Consider the following 16688-nt stretch of genomic DNA (forward strand, 5'->3'; position numbering starts at 1 on the left):
CTATTATTTCAACCGTACTTGAATTGGTATTACTCGTGCTTTTGTGGGGAAAGAAAACGTTTCCGACGTCGCCAATGTCTCGAGCTCCTTTTTTATTTTTAGGGATCTAAGGCGCTACTACCATTATGAAGAAGTGGAATCGCGAGCATATCTTGCGGGGTATTCGATTTCAATTCACACATGTATCAGTGATTAATCTCTAGTACTGGGTGTAGTGATGTAGTTTCCGTCAAAATAGAGGAGTTGGATAAAAGGGGCCATCCTTACACAGCAACGGCACGTGCCCGAAGTCAGCAAGGAGTCGGAAACCGGGCTCCTGACGAGATTCTCATGAGAAAAGAGGGACTCTGCAGGTTCACCTCAAGCTAACTCTTATACTCAAAGACGACCGCGGCTGGTTGAGGAATATTGAAAGCAACCCATGCTCCTCATTTTACCACCAAGGCCTCCCTGGCGAACAGCTCTTGCAGCGATTGGCGCACCTGCATGGATACGTATCCCATGGAGTTTGTCTTATGCCTTGCTGCTCGGCCGACATCCTACGTCCTTACTGCCGACTGTGGATAGCAGCCCATACCGAGAGAATCATATTTGGACGCCTTGAAAGATAGCGAATGCCTTGCAGATTCGATGACAGCCATCTCTCGCCATTTCAACTAAGCCCGCTCAGGTATCTGTATCAGATCGCGCTGACAGTGCTGTCTTCACCACGGCTTCCGCAATGGAACGATATTCAGCACACTTCTTCACAAGGCGCCGGATGCCCTCGAAGGATTTGCAGAAAGCTTGCGAGGACAGAAACTCCGCCGTCTGCTCGATGAGTTTCAAATTGTATCCTCGATAAGCATCTTGAGGGTCGCGAATGATACTCCAGGAAAGTGTCATGGATGAAACGACTGGATAGTAGAGCAAAGATCTGATCGGAACATTAGCTAGGTAAAGCGAAGCGCTGAGCGACACGTACCCGAAGAAAGGTATACTCTCTTGTGACAAGTAGTTTGTCAGGCTGATCGACGCCCTAGCGGCCTTGGTGCATAGTGATGTAGAGATCAGTACTCTTGGATTCAATACAGAGGCGGGCGAGCTCGTAAAGTCATTCTTCCCGAAATCCATTCCGGTCATTAGGTCCCGCGTGGCAACACGACGGTGGATGGCAATCATGCAGTGGAAGTACGAATAATGTAGTAAGAGTAACACAGGAGACATCTTTGCACGGCGGAAATTAGTTATCGCTTTTTCTGGCTGATACTCGAGCGGAATACTTCGTTTCCACTCCTGGAGCTTCTCGTCGAGGATTCCGACCGAAGCGATGACCTGGCTCAATGGCCTATCCTCTGCGCCGGGCGAGTAAAGATCCCTATAAAGCTGACCCTTGATGATGGCAAGTTGGCAAGTTGACCTGAATGCATTGAAGCTCTCAGATCGATCGCTAGTCTGCATGGTGTAATTGCTATCAATTGGTGCCTCCATCGGTAGGGTCGCACTAAAGTCTTCATCGCTTTGCGCCGGTGGTTCGCCAAACCGAAGGGACAATCTACCTATATTTAGTTGTAAATCATTGGAGTGGGGCTATATTCAAAATCTTCATACTCTCGATCTAGCCAATAAGCTATCCAGAATACTGTCTGCCTGTGCTGCGTTTCTTCCGGGCACAAAGGTGAGCCATCTTCTGTCTTTCCCAAGCCAAGTTCGTGACAAATGCGAATAGCAGCGGAGACCAGAAAACCGCAGGGATGAACAGTAGATGTCCCTAGAATGAAGGTAGCCTATATCGGTAGTTAGCTCTAGTGATACGCTTTGATAAACCGGCGAGCACATCCATACCACCATCACAAGTGCCTGGAGAGCCAATAGGTCCGGTGGGCCCAGACAAATCTCATTCACAACTTCCAGGGCATTTTGGATGAACAGCCAGCTCTTCTGATGATCGTCATTTCCAGACCTTCCATCATCGGGGCGCAGCATATGCGCCGTTGCTAGTACGGCATTTATGCAGGCCCATTGGCTTGGTGTTTGAACGCTCATATCGAGGCTCTCTTGGTTGAAGAGTGCTAACAGCTCGGATCGTTGGAAAACTGGAAACAGAACATTGAAGTTTTCAATGTAATCGTGTACTAGGGAGACAATCTCCTCTCTCGTCGGCAGAGAACAGAACACTCGGCTAGTGAATGCACTGCTAAGCGGACAGTTGGCTGTAGATTCGTCATGATCTTCCACCGATAATAATGACGATAGATGCTTCAACGATATGTTTCCGGCTTTCTGAGAAATCCACTCCATCCCTTTCTTAGAAATAGCTGAAAAGCCTGAGACAATATTAGTTCGTAGTTCACACGTCTGAACGGGTTTATTGAGTATCTGGAAATCTGACCTCCTGCAAGTGGTACATCAACCATAGATCCTGGAATGACAAATGATGCTAGAGACGGCGGCCAACCCTCTACGTGTTTGCATGAAAATACTATGGCTGGATTAGCATCGGCATTTGTGGTAGTGCTTATGGGGTCTGGCCCTCCGCTAGGGTGGCAGCTTGTAAAATCCGGATGACTTGTTTCATACTCGGGACATCTTGATAGAGGGACATTTGAGCACCGAAATACTTGAGCAGCCGGTGCCCTACTCTCGATCAGGTTAAGCCCGATATCGTGTAATCGTGACTCCATTCGTTCGATGTTGGTTTCCAGTCGGTTAATCATCACACGCCTTCACTCAGCATATAAGAATCCTGCTCCGTATGGTCTAATAATAATGACAATGGCAGAGCAACAGTACCTTCTCATATCGGCTCTGTGTCTCTCCTCAATGCGCGTGCCGGAGGGGCGACGCTCCCTACACATAGAGCATCTGGACTTTGTGTTGAATTCGCGTTCCTGTTTCTTGCGACGGCATGTCTCACACACCTTGACGTGGTCAGTCAAGTTTTCTCCCACCCGAGTCGGGTCGCGCACTTTCAGCCTTGTAGGGTCCTTCTTCGTAGCCCCCATGTCTGCCTGAGAAAATATCCCGGACATGGGATCTTGAGATACTCGTTAATAAGCTCAGATTTCCTCGTCAATGCGGCTCATTACTCGAGTTATTTGTGACTCGATAAAGTATTGACTATGGGGTGATGTTAAGAAAAGGTGGAATGAGAAACGACGGGGAATGGCCCCAAAGATTTGTCGTGGGGCATAGTGTTCTGGAACTTTGTCCTGGAGCGGAGTCACCGCGGTTGATCTTGCAGCGTAGGGAAGGGCCTTATTCGGGATCTTCTCCAGCCGAATAATTAGGTTGTAGTTTTCAGAGACCTATGGATCAGGGAACACGTCTTGGCAGGAGCGGATGCCGGATGTTCGTTCGGTATCGTAATTTACACAGTATCGATACCTGGGGGTCTTGGCTCTATCGTGTTCTCCGTTAACCTCCCGTTTAACCTCCGAAGAGATGGGATCAATAATAATGAGTTTCTTCTAGCCGCTAAAGTGGAGAGCCCACGTTTTCTTTACCCTAGAGGCGCATATATAATTATATATACCGTCAGCATGTTCCCTCTACTGATTTGGTTGGCTCGGGAATCGGGTGTCAACGACAAGCTCTTCTAAATCATAATTTTGCGCTGCTAGGCTTCGACATACCAGAACAACCCGGTTCCGACGAAATTCTATTCGGACCCCGGACGTTCCCTGTGTAGGCAAAGATTTCATCGTTTATCATTGTTTCACTCCTTGGATGTGGACCTTTTCCACCGGATGCATGCGCATACATGATGTGACTCTAGTCTTATATAACCATCTGTTTGTCCCTGTGGCTGTAGTATCCATAGCTAGATAGGCCAATTTTATTCCTTTTGATACAGGCTCTTCTCTCTTGATATTGAGCTTCCCACCATTTGTTGTTACTGACGACAAGGCATATATTAACTTTCGTTATACGTGTCGTGCTCGTCATTTCAACGGAGTGACCTACTGACCATTGCCCTTCCGTCTGGTCACTGTCAATGAGAAGAACGACCTGAAACCGGAGATTCTACCCAGTCAATATGTCCTTTTTGGGGACAGTAAGACCAAACACCGCCCTGCAGCAGTCTGTGGTCAGCCATAACAATGTACCTCGAAGCCATGGCGACACGGATGACGACAACCCAGTCGATGACCCTCACTCGACCGCAAATACCCAGTACACTGATCAAGAAAAGAGCGAGGATGCCGTGACGCTGCAGGAGGATACCGAAGAGAAGATGGAAGTTCGGGTGGGGGATCTAGCTCGACGACTCACTCGTCAGTCGACTAGATTCTCTGCAAAAGGCACTCTTGAGAACCCGTTCTTCGTGAAGGACCCTGAGTCGACCCTCAATCCCGACAGTCCAAACTTCAAGCCCCGAGACTGGCTCAAGATGTTACTTGCCATTCGTTCTCGTGACCCCGAGCAGTACCCCGACCGAACAGCTGGTGTTGCCTTCAAGAATTTGAATGTCCATGGATTCGGGTCTCCAACGGATTACCAAAAGGACGTCTTGAATTCACTCCTAGAGGTGGGCACTATTGTCCGCAAGCTGGTAGGTATAAAGATGCAAAAGATCCAAATCCTTCGAGAATTCGATGGTTTGGTGAAAAGTGGTGAAATGTTGGTGGTTCTTGGAAGACCGGGAAGTGGATGTACCACTTTGCTTAAAACCATTGCTGGGGAAATGAACGGGATTCAAATGTCAGATGACTCGACACTGAACTATCAAGGTGTGCTCTCAGAATTTCGCCCCACTCTCCCGTTTCATTGACAAACACTGAACGCGATGATTAGGCGTGCCTGCGCAGATGATGCACAATTCCTTCAAAGGCGAGGCAATCTATTCTGCGGAGACTGATGTGCATTTCCCTCAGCTTTCTGTCGGCGATACTCTTAAGTTTGCTGCCCTTGCCCGGGCCCCTAGAAATCGCTTGGAGGGCGTTGGTCGGCAGCAGTATGCAGAGCATATGAGAGACGTTGTAATGACGATGCTCGGACTATCCCATACGATCAATACGCGCGTGGGGAACGATTATGTTCGAGGAGTCAGCGGTGGAGAGCGAAAGCGTGTCAGCATCGCGGAAGCTACACTGAGCCAGGCTCCTCTACAATGCTGGGATAACAGCACCAGAGGTCTTGATAGTGCGAATGCTTTAGAGTTCTGCAAGAACTTAGCTTTGATGAGTAAATACGCAGGCACCGCGGCCTGCGTGGCTATTTATCAGGCATCACAAAGTGCGTACGACGTGTTTGATAAGGTGACGGTTCTCTATGAAGGAAGGCAGATTTACTTTGGTCGAACGACGGAGGCCCGACAATTCTTTGTGGACATGGGATTTGAATGCCCAGACCGACAGACAACAGCGGATTTCTTAACATCCCTCACCAGCCCCTCGGAACGAAAGGTCCGCCCTGGATTTGAAAACCGTGTGCCTCGCACTCCAGACGAGTTTGCTGCAGCGTGGAAGCGAAGTGACGCTCGAGCGAAACTGATGATTGAGATCGATGAGTTCGAGAAGCAGTATCCCGTTGGCGGCACCTCATACCAGTCTTTTATCGATGCTCGCAAAGCTATACAGGCAAAGCACCAGCGCGTAAAATCACCATACATGATCTCGGTGTGGGATCAAATCTCCCTTTGCGTCGTCCGTGGCTTTCAGCGCCTTCGAGGTGATTTCAGCTTGACAGCAACCGCATTGATCGGCAACTTTATTATTGCTTTGATTGTTGCTTCGGTTTTTTTCAATCTCCCGGACAACTCTGAGAGCTTCTACTCTCGAGGAGCCCTGCTGTTCTACGCAGTGCTTCTGAATGCATTCTCTAGTGCCTTAGAGATCTTGACTTTGTACGCTCAACGGCCGATCGTAGAGAAACAAGCTCGATATGCCTTCTATCACCCCTTTGCGGAGGCTGTTGCATCTATGCTATGTGATACCCCTTACAAGTTGATCAACTCTGTCACTTTCAATATCCCTTTATACTTCATGACCAACCTACGACGGGATGCAGGAGCCTGGTTTACATTCTGGCTCTTTTCAGTCGTCACCACTTACACTATGTCAATGGTCTTCCGAACGATTGCAGCAACGTCTCGCTCACTTTCTCAAGCACTTGTGCCTGCGGCAATTCTGATTCTGGGTATGGTGATTTACACCGGCTTTGTTATCCCTACCCGAAATATGCTGGGGTGGTCCCGTTGGATGAATTATATTAATCCTATATCCTACTCTTTTGAGAGCTTTATGGTGAATGAGTTCCATGGTCGGCAATTCGAATGCTCTTTAATCGTCCCATCTGGAGGATCTTATGAAAGTATCCCAATGCAGAATAGGATTTGCTCTACAGTTGGAGCGGAGACCGGATCAGCAATCGTGCATGGGACGGTTTATCTTGAACAAAGCTTTAAGTACGTTAAAGGACATCTGTGGAGAAATTTGGGTATTATGATTGGCTTTATGATTTTCTTTGCTTTCACATACCTTGCCTCAACGGAATATATCTCGGAGCAGAAATCAAAAGGCGAAGTCCTTCTATTTCGCCGTGGACATCAGCCTAAGATATCCTCTGAGAAGACTGATATGGAATCACCGAAGCCCAGTGGGCCTCCAAAGACCGATGAATCTGCTCCTCAAGCTTCAGCGAGAATTCAAAGACAGACCGCGATCTTCCAATGGCAGGATGTTTGCTACGACATTAAGATTAAAGGGCAACCGAGGAGAATTTTGGATCACGTTGATGGCTGGGTTAAGCCTGGTACCTGTACTGCATTGATGGGTGTCTCGGGTGCAGGTAAAACGACCTTGTTGGATGTTCTTGCCACACGCGTTACTATGGGAGTTATTACTGGAGAGATGCTTGTGGACGGTCGTCCTCGCGATCAATCATTTCAGCGTAAAACAGGATACGTCCAACAACAGGATCTACATCTATCGACATCTACTGTTCGTGAGGCCCTCAGATTCAGCGCAATATTACGCCAGCCTGCGCATGTTAGCCATCAGGAGAAAATTGACTATGTTGAGGAAGTTATCACACTCCTTGGCATGGAGACCTATGCTGATGCGGTTGTTGGAGTACCTGGAGAAGGCTTGAACGTTGAACAACGCAAACGTTTGACGATTGGAGTGGAGCTCGCTGCAAAGCCTCAGCTTCTATTGTTTTTGGATGAGCCTACTTCTGGTCTTGACAGTCAGACCTCCTGGTCGATTCTGGACTTGATTGATACCTTAACTAAGCACGGCCAGGCAATCCTTTGTACAATTCATCAACCATCTGCCATGCTGTTCCAGCGATTTGATCGTCTCCTTTTCTTAGCCAAAGGCGGAAAAACGATCTATTTTGGCGAGATCGGGCAGAACTCTTCGACCTTGTCAAGTTACTTCGAGCGCAACGGCGCACAGCCACTATCTCCTGGGGAGAATCCAGCTGAGTGGATGTTGGATGTGATTGGAGCAGCGCCAGGATCTCATAGTGATATAGACTGGCCGAAAGTATGGCGTGAGAGCCCCGAGTACGCGAAAGTACAAGAACATCTAGCCGAGTTAAAATCGACCCTGTCCTCTAAGCCAGTGGAGAACTCCGACCCTGAGGCCTTCAAGGAATATGCGGCGCCGTTCTATGTTCAGTTGTGGGAATGCTTAATCCGTGTCTTTGCTCAATATTACCGCACGCCAAGCTATATCTGGTCTAAAACGGCCCTTTCTGTGTTGACCTCTCTTTATATTGGCTTCTCATTTTTCCATGCGAAAAATTCAATCCAAGGCCTGCAGAATCAGATGTTTAGTGTGTTTATGTTGATGACGATCTTCGGCAATCTAGTGCAGCAGATCATGCCCCATTTCGTCACGCAACGGTCTCTATATGAAGTCCGTGAACGCCCATCGAAAACATACTCCTGGCAAGCCTTTATGACAGCCAATATCCTCGTGGAGCTCCCCTGGAATACACTAATGGCAGCATTGATGTTTTTCTGCTGGTACTACCCAATTGGGTTGTATAATAATGCGAAGCCTAATGATGCAGTGACTGAACGTGGAGGCCTCATGTTCCTGCTTATCTGGGCTTTCCTTCTCTTCACATCTACATTTGCCCATATGGTTATAGCAGGCATCGAACTGGCCGAGACAGGTGGTAACATTGCTACCCTACTATTTTCTCTCTGCCTGATCTTCTGCGGCGTTCTTGCATCACCCGAGAAAATGCCTGGGTTCTGGATTTTCATGTATCGTGTATCGCCATTCACGTACTTGGTCTCCGCAATGCTTTCAACCGGTCTTTCCGGGACAACTGTTGAGTGCGAGCCAGTCGAATACCTCCGCTTTGACCCCCCAGCGAACCAGAGCTGCCAGCAATACATGGAGGCCTACATAAATGCGACCCAGAGTGGTTATCTGCAGAATCCAGAAGCTACAGATAACTGTGCTTTTTGTACTGTCAGTGAAACGGATACATATCTCGCCAATATATCGAGTAACTTTGACGATGCTTGGAGGAATTTCGGGTTAATGTGGGTGTACATTATTTTTAATATTGGCGCAGCTGTTTTCATTTACTGGCTGGCTCGTGTGCCAAAGGGAAAGAGAGCATCTGGTGCAATATAATCGGGGTATATCTGCACCTCTCGCTTCGCACCCTTTCTTCTAGACCTATCACATGATCTTGTGGTTAGAGTACATATCCCGTTGGGGTGGTATCGCATGCTGAAAGACCTTCATTCCGTTTCTGCTGTCCTTTCTGTTTCTTCCTTTGCTCTTATATTTGTTGATTTGTTTGTCACTCTGACGCCTTCATACAAAACTATATCTAGTCCCCTGTTGTTCTGCCTACTTCCATTTTAGGCGGTTCTATGTCACTTTTTAGATTAGACGTATTATATAGATTTTCCGCCCTTCTTAATTATATTTTATTTGTATGAGAATCTCGAATTATCATCCTCCTCAAACGAATTAGAATCAGTACCCAATCACTTAGGTGATACGTACAATGGTAACACTAATCGGCGCGGACCACATAGAAGAAGGAAAGAGGAAAGAAAATTAAAAGAAAAACTCACTAGATCATCAATTGGGTAGATTATTCTAAGCCTATTAAGATTAATACAGTAATCTTAGTATCTCATAAAAATTCTCTTTTTTATTGTATGTTAGTACCATGGTTCTTGATATTCTAAAAGCCCGCTTCGCGACTTCAGTCTAAGACTGCAGTTTGCATGTTAGTTTATTTCAAGCCACTAAAAAGTGCGAGGAGATATTGGACGCATTAACCAGAATTGATCCTAAATAATCCTCTTCGTGACTGGCTGATACGACCCAATAAAATAAAACGGCGAAGCTTCATTTATTAAGTGGGTCTTATGGTCTTATTGGCACTCTTTTATAACATGGAATTCTAGTGCACCAGTACCTCTGTTACTGTCCTATGAATGGATATCCATGTGAGGCGGGAAGACGCCTATTTGAGCCTATCATATATTGTTCAATGGGCACCGATGACGTAAAACTTAGGGTTAGCATATTGCCGGGAATGGATTGAACCTCTGTCAGGTACCTTTAGTATGTACCGAGTACTACGTAGTAGTAAATCTCGGGGCATTTCATTTACTCCGCAGACAATAAATATTGATAATATTTATTTTCTCCGCAATTGTAGTGCCCACTGAGTGTAAATAAACTAGCACTTAAATACAACAAGTTTTTGATCGAAAGCACCCCCAATTTGAAAATTGTTGAAGAAGCTAAGGGTTGAATTAGGCAGGTCCTGCCGTTGTTATTAGCTCCTCGGGTCCACTGAACACCATATATATAAAAAAAGATATTCGGAATGTCGGAAACTCGGAAGCCCCTGCCTTTTTATCGAGGTTTGCTAATCAATGCTTCTAGTACTTCCTCAAAGCTGCTGAGGGCTGGCGATTAAATATTTTGCATATCCATAGTCACTCTATCGCTGTCATAAGGTGACGATATGTCGGACTACAGTCGCAAGCAAAAGGGGTGTAAAGACACCTCCCCAGGCAGGGAAAGTTGTCTGGAATCAACACACTCCGCTGATACAGGTCCACATCGCATGGGGAAATGTCAGACTTGGTTGACATCAGCCGGATTAAGGTCTATCGATCTCACAACCCAGAAAGTAAACACGTACGCGCCGTCAATACTCATCTCTAACGGAGCTCGTAGCTAATGCTCCGACGACAGGTTCATTTCCAGCTCAATTGGGCGAGATACTGTTCTCGGTTCTATTGAATACCTATCACACGCTCTACATTACATTATTCTCTCAAGGATCTGGAGAAAAGCTATAGCTCACCTACATGCTCTCCTGAGACTCACGCAAAGGCATAACCCTACCTCATGTCCAGGCCAATCCGCATCGTCACCGCTACTGTCGCTTTCGTCTATAATGTTCGACGCTCGTTCCACTATACGCCTCCTTGGATTATTCTCGATATGGACTTGGGGCTCAGAAACCACGGAGACCCCACCTCTGGATCAGATCATCCGAGGACTAACACGACTTCAGTTGTTGGCGTCCACAACGTACCAACTTCTGGAAAACGTCGCTTTCCTTATGTCAAAGGATGTTTTGCCGACAAGGCTATGGGGGAGAAGGATTGAGATTGAGAAACTATATTTTTGGAGCCTTCGTGCCTTGGGTGTTCATATGGTGCTGCAGTTAGGGAAGCTCTGGCGTGAGAGTGTGCTTAGAAGGCGAGCGGACAAAGAGGTAGCATTATCGACCGACAGTACTATAGAAATCATTGACCGAGAAGGGGAGAGTGGGACTATAGCCAACGAGGAAGATGCGCAAGCACTATCGCGGAGGGAGGAAATCCGTACATGGAGGAAGAGTCTGGTATCCAGCTTTACTTGGGCAACGCTTTGTGCACACTGGGGTATGCCTGCTGGAATTGGGATTCCGGAATCCTTCATAGGGGCATTGAGCTTTGTTGCGGATGCTTGGGAATTAAAGGACACGTGGAGCTCAATTGAGGTTGCGCAGGTCTGATTTCTTGGTCGCCTAGGTCCTGGATGTTGTGTTCTCACTCTACTGTGGTACATGGGGAGCAATGCATCATACTCGGAAGATACAATTGAGAATATCACATTGACAACAGTATGGCCACACTTCATTATCGTACACCGCACGTCTTTCCTGGGTTGGGCGTTTAGTCAAGATCCCTATCGAGCTATATTGGGAGCTTGTCATGTTGGCAGTGATGCTGTGTGGTCATGTTGTCCGCGATTTGGGAAACTCAAATGTTGAAGGGTAACTATACTTCGCCTGTCTATACACCGTGACGCTAATGCGCGAACAAGACCGGAAAAATGAAAATGCATTGCAAGATGCCAAGAAAGAAAGGCAATGTTATTGAACACTAAGCGCCGACTTGCTAACTACTCTGCTTTAAGTTAAGTCTATAATTATAGATGCATAGTTAGTCGCCAGCCTTGCGAGCGCTTGCAGCCCGACCCGGTTGGATTTAAAATGGCCACTGATCTGGCGCCTTGCCCTTCCCCCGATCATGTAAGTTTCTCTTCATGTACAGGTTTGTAATCATAATAACCAGACACAATGGGATTTCACATCAAACAACTGTTTAGAAAGGGACGGGGGAAGAAGTCTAAAAAACCTGCTGACGGCCCGAGTCCAGATGAACCCAATGCGAGTGTGACATCCTCAGAGCCTGGTGCATCGCTGGCTGACGCCGGACCCCCTCTAGTAATTGAGGGTTCCCAGAATGGACTGCTCCAAAACCAACAGGATCTGTGGCAAGCCGCTTATGTCCATCTTGATCCTGATGACCAACACAGACTAAGTCATCTCCACGAGAGCAATGTGAGCAGGAGTGTCAGTCGCGAATCTCAGATGGTAGATATAGTAAATGCGGTTATCAAAACCACTGAAAAGCGTTATGATGAATACCAAAGGAAAGGGCTGAAGATTAAAAGATCCAAAGGAGCTGATATCAGCATCCGAGACTCTGCTCTCAAGATAGTCAGCGCGACATTATCCTTTCAAGACATCATCGGTGCTGTAATTGCTTGCGACCCCACAGGTTACTCAGGGAAAGTTTGGGGTTTGGTATCAGTGGGATTGACCGTATGTGAAATGATTGTCAGCCCGAATTGGCAAGACATAACATTGGCTAATAAAGAACCAGATGATACAAAACCATCAGGATCTGCAGGCTTCGATTTTCCAAACAACAGAGTTCCTCACCGATGTGTTGAGTCGATGTGCTTTTATTGAGACCCATTGCCTAGGAAGTAAAAGTAGTGATACCAATGCGAAAGACATGCTTCGAAATGCTATCATTCGTGTTTACACTGCAATTTTACGATATTCAGCTCGAATTGTTTCAGTCCAAGAATCAGGGGCTGCATCGCGATTTTGCCTTAGCGTAACGGCCATGACGGATCAACCATTGAGCGCACTCAAGATTGCTATCAAAGAGGAGGAGGGATACCTAGAAAAGTGGGTTCAGTTTAATCAACAACTAGTTTGGAAAGAAAAGGCAGAGACCATCCTTTCTCAGATTGACAATGTCTTAAGCGGTATTCAAGATATAAGTCGGGAGATGGAGCTTTGCAAATTAACCATCGCTGAAGGGGCCGCGTTTGATTCATACATGAATCAACATGAGGTAGAATGCCTCCCAGGAACCAGGACTGATCTTCTTAAACAGATTATAGACTGGTCACATTCACCTCATGGTGAATGCGTCTTCTGGCTCAATGGAATGGCAGGAACAGGGAAGTCTACAGTCTCACGTACTGTTTGCAAGTTACTCCAAGAAAACGGTCTTCTGGGAGCCAGCTTTTTCTTCAAGAGAGGGAAGTCGGACTGTGGAAAAGCAGAAAAGTTCTTTCCAACCATAGTACGACAAATGATTACTCAGGAGCCTCGCCTGATACCAGCCATCCGAAGAGCGATCCAGCGGGATCCTTCTATATCAACGAAATCCCTGAGAGAGCAGTTTAACAAGCTACTACTTGAGCCGCTGTTATCGGTTAAAGATGACCAAGTGAACCCTTGCTCAGTTGTTATTGTGGTTGATGCGCTAGATGAGTGCGACCCAGAAAATGATATTGGCCTTCTACTTCGACTTCTCCCTATGATTTCAACACAAGGTGCAATCGGTATCCGTCTGTTTCTGACCAGCCGGCCGGAGATTCCAGTCCGCCAAGGATTCGATAGCATTTCGAAGGATGACCATCAGAGCCTTAGTCTTCATGAGATCGTGGAGTCTTCCATTAAGCGTGACATACTACTGTTCATAAATGATAGATTTGAAGAAATGAGGCGTAAACTATCGCTTCCGCAAGAATGGCCCGGAGAGAAGATTATCCAAGATCTGGTTAATATGGCTAGTCCCTTGTTCATCTCTGCTGCTACCATGTGTCGCTTTATCGGTGATAGGAGATGGGACCCAAAGACCCGCCTGGCTATAGTTCTTGGCTTAGCAGGTAGCGAGAATGTTCCGACAAGCTACATCTCCAAACTGGAGCACACATACATTCCGGTCTTAGAGCAAATATTGCATAGCGAGGATGGCGAAGAGGATGAAGACGAGAGACAACAGCTGGTTCAAGAATATCGGATGATTGTCGGGACAATCATCATTATTTCCAACCCACTCTCTCTGCTGTCTCTGGCAAAACTTCTAAATGTCCCGTCCAGTGACGTTGGCCGTAGATTGGATTTTCTTCACTCGGTTCTAAGCATCCCCGATGACCGGAGTGCGCCTATACAGCTCTTCCACCAGTCATTTCGAGATTTCCTTCTCCATCCTAAGGTCCGTGCGAAAACTGAGTTCTGGGTTGACGAGGAACATACGCATAAGGAAACACTCTTTAGATGTATAGAGGTGATGACTCGAGAAAGGGGTGGACTCTCAAGAAATATTTGTGGATTGTCGAGTGACGGAGCAGTACGAACTGATATAAGCGATGCGACCATTCAAGACCATCTTCCAGCAGAGCTTCAATACTCGTGTCACTACTGGATTTATCATCTACAGAGGGGTAGGTATCAAATCGCTGACCAAGACCGGATCCACAATTTTCTTGAAACCCATTTTCTTCACTGGCTGGAAGCCATGAGTATACTGGGACTGGCATCAGAGGTCGTGGGCAGTATCAGGACATTACAGTCAGCAGTACAAGTAGGTCTACTAATCTCCCGGAACCAAAACGATTCCTTAAGGAGTGGATTCTGACTGATTTTCCGCAAAGCCTGGGTCAGGACGTTTAGTATCAAAATTTCTTCATGATGCAAACAGGTTCATTTTGAAGAATGCTTGGATTATCAACAACGCACCTCTTCAACTTTATGCTTCTGCCCTGATATTTGCACCGCAAAAATCAATTATCCGAAGGGCTTTCCAAAGTGAAATATCTGGGCGCTTTGTTAGGCTGCCTCAAGTGGAAGATAATTGGGATGCACAACTCATGACTCTGGACATTATGAATCCTAGAGTGGTGGCATTTTCTCCAGACAGCAAACTGATAGCATCTGCCTCTATAGGCACCCCTGTGAAACTGTGGGATTCAACCACGGGACTATTGCTCCATACCCTCGAAAGCGCCATCCTTACTAGCGCCCTTGCGTTTTCTCCAGATAATAATCATCTGGCATATAGCACATGGGATGACACAATCGAGGGCCACATAGTCCAGTTATGGGACATAAATACGGGAACATTGGATAAGACCTTTGAAGAAAATGCTTGTTCCGTAATCGCGCTGGCATTCTCACCAGATAACACGCTACTTGCCTCAGGATCCCTCGAGCATACAGTTGATTTGTGGGATCTAGCCACTGGTGCGGTATTCCGGACCCTACAAGGCCATTCTGGTCTAGTGAATGCAGTGGCAATCTCACCTGACGGCAGGCTAATAGCTTCTGGTTCTACTGATAAAACAGTGAAACTTTGGGAACTAGGCACAGGGGCTGTATTACGGAACTTAGAGCACAGCGAACCAGTTGTATTGGTGGGGTTTTCCCCAGACAACCAGCTAATAGTGTCGGGCTCTTTGGATGGAACGATATGGATATGGGACGCAACCACAGGCAAACTGCGGCAAACCTTTGACTCTGGATTCATCGAACTATTTGCAATTTCGCCCAGTAGTACACTGGAAACGAGTGGCTCTGTTCCCCCTCTGTTATGGGGAATGGTCATGGGCGCCTTGTATTACAGGTTTGATTGGGATACTCGACACATTTCAACAGTAGCACTATCACCAAATCGTGAACTTCTAGTATCGCGTTCCGATGATGGAAGTGTGCGACTATGGGATGCAACCCTGATTGCAGAGCAAAAAGCCCTTCAGGATCATTCCGATGAAATTGTTGCGACTGTACTATCTCCAGATGCCAAGCTACTGGCGTCAGTTTCTGGTCGTCAAATACAATTGTGGGATTTTGCAAAAGGAATCCTACTTCACACTGTCGACGGATACTGTGGAAAATCCACCACATTTGGATTCTCCCCAGACAGTAGGATGGTGGCGCTTCGGCCCCAATCAGACAGCACATGCGTTCAACTGTGGGACACAGCTACAGGCCAAATTTCACAGACACTTGAGGACCATCTAAATACTGTCGACCGTATAATATTTTCCCCCAGTGGTCAACATTTGGCTTCAATTGACGAAGATGGGACAATTACCTTATGGGACACACACACTGGAGAAAGGCTCTACTCCCTTGAATCCTACGGAAATTGGGCGTGTATAGCATTCTCACCAAGTGGCAAGAAGCTTGCATCAAGCGCTAAGAATGTGGTGCGAGTGTGGGGTACCGCTACAGGCGTATTGCAACAAGAACTGGAGGAGCATCAGAACAAAATCACTGTACTAAAATTCTCACCTGATGAACAGCTGCTTGCCTCAGGTTCCAATGATGCAAAAGTCCGGCTTTGGAATCTAACCACAGGAGCATTATCTCAGACACTGCAAGATATTGGAGCGGTCAATCAGGTTGTGCTCTCTCCAGATGGAAGACTTGTGGCATCAGGGACACTTTCCCATACTCTTCGCGTATGGGATAGGAAAACCGGAAAACCGCTATCTGTTTCCGAAGGCCAATCGACCCCCTTTCGTAACGGAATAAATCATTTACACTTTTCAGATGATAGCAGATACTTGGAAGCAGACTTTGGAGCAATTCGTGTACTTCCGTTACGAAGTGGTCAAGAGGCAGTCCCATCTCCTCCGCTAAAGGATGTGACGTTGGGAGACCAATGGCTACACATTGGACCAGAAAGAGTTCTTTGGCTGCCGGTTGAGTACCGACCAAAGACATCTGCATACCGTGATGGTACTTTCGCAATTGGAAGCGAATCGGGGATTGTTTCATTTATCACGGTCGATATCAATGAAGAAACAAATGGACTTGCTTGATTCCCTGGGAACGATGCGATGACATTCCCTGTTTCAACATCTATCGTGCACACTCCTTTCAGTCGAAAGAAAAGATTGACAGCCGAGATTGAGGTCCCTGGTATAGACGAAAATGGGTGTCAACAGTTTCTTATCGGTCCGCATTATTGTTGGGGAGACCTCTCGTGTGAGGTTCATGCAGAATAACATATCAGATGTTGTACATGAGTTTTAACTTTGACTTTGTAATTAGTGCGCCATGAATGCATGTTATAGATTGTTATATATCATTCGGACATTTTGTTCACTACAACAAATCGG

The 16688-nt window shown here is 46.7% G+C and overlaps 4 protein-coding genes across 4 annotated transcripts; 3 read left to right on the forward strand and 1 right to left on the reverse strand.

The window, feature by feature from the left end:
• Positions 1-666: 666 nt before the first annotated feature.
• BDW43DRAFT_305704 (fungal specific transcription factor domain-containing protein) lies at positions 667-2984 on the reverse strand (the record flags this gene model as incomplete). Its single annotated transcript, XM_032045850.1, has 6 exons — positions 667-916; positions 965-1534; positions 1591-1766; positions 1825-2306; positions 2372-2703; positions 2773-2984. 6 exons carry the CDS (start codon positions 2982-2984, stop codon positions 667-669), a joined length of 2022 nt encoding a protein of 673 aa, XP_031905640.1.
• A 1034-nt stretch (positions 2985-4018) lies between these two features.
• On the forward strand, positions 4019-8582 carry BDW43DRAFT_305705 (pleiotropic drug resistance family ABC transporter; the record flags this gene model as incomplete). The annotated part of the gene is made up of 2 exons (XM_032045851.1): positions 4019-4712; positions 4777-8582. The coding sequence occupies 2 exons, from the start codon at positions 4019-4021 to the stop codon at positions 8580-8582; spliced, it is 4500 nt and encodes a 1499-aa protein (XP_031905641.1).
• A 1360-nt stretch (positions 8583-9942) lies between these two features.
• On the forward strand, positions 9943-10986 carry BDW43DRAFT_319145 (uncharacterized protein; the record flags this gene model as incomplete). Its single annotated transcript, XM_032048850.1, has 3 exons — positions 9943-10118; positions 10176-10675; positions 10733-10986. 3 exons carry the CDS (start codon positions 9943-9945, stop codon positions 10984-10986), a joined length of 930 nt encoding a protein of 309 aa, XP_031905642.1.
• A 567-nt stretch (positions 10987-11553) lies between these two features.
• On the forward strand, positions 11554-16679 carry BDW43DRAFT_319147 (WD40 repeat domain-containing protein; the record flags this gene model as incomplete). Its single annotated transcript, XM_032048851.1, has 6 exons — positions 11554-12081; positions 12161-12752; positions 12999-14146; positions 14217-14234; positions 14277-14370; positions 14407-16679. The coding sequence occupies 6 exons, from the start codon at positions 11554-11556 to the stop codon at positions 16386-16388; spliced, it is 4362 nt and encodes a 1453-aa protein (XP_031905643.1). The 3' UTR covers positions 16389-16679.
• Between the last annotated feature and the right edge of the window lie 9 nt (positions 16680-16688).

The sequence above is a fragment of the Aspergillus alliaceus genome, assembly GCF_009176365.1.
Source record: "Aspergillus alliaceus strain CBS 536.65 unplaced genomic scaffold BDW43scaffold_2, whole genome shotgun sequence".
Lineage (NCBI taxonomy): Eukaryota > Fungi > Ascomycota > Eurotiomycetes > Eurotiales > Aspergillaceae > Aspergillus > Aspergillus alliaceus.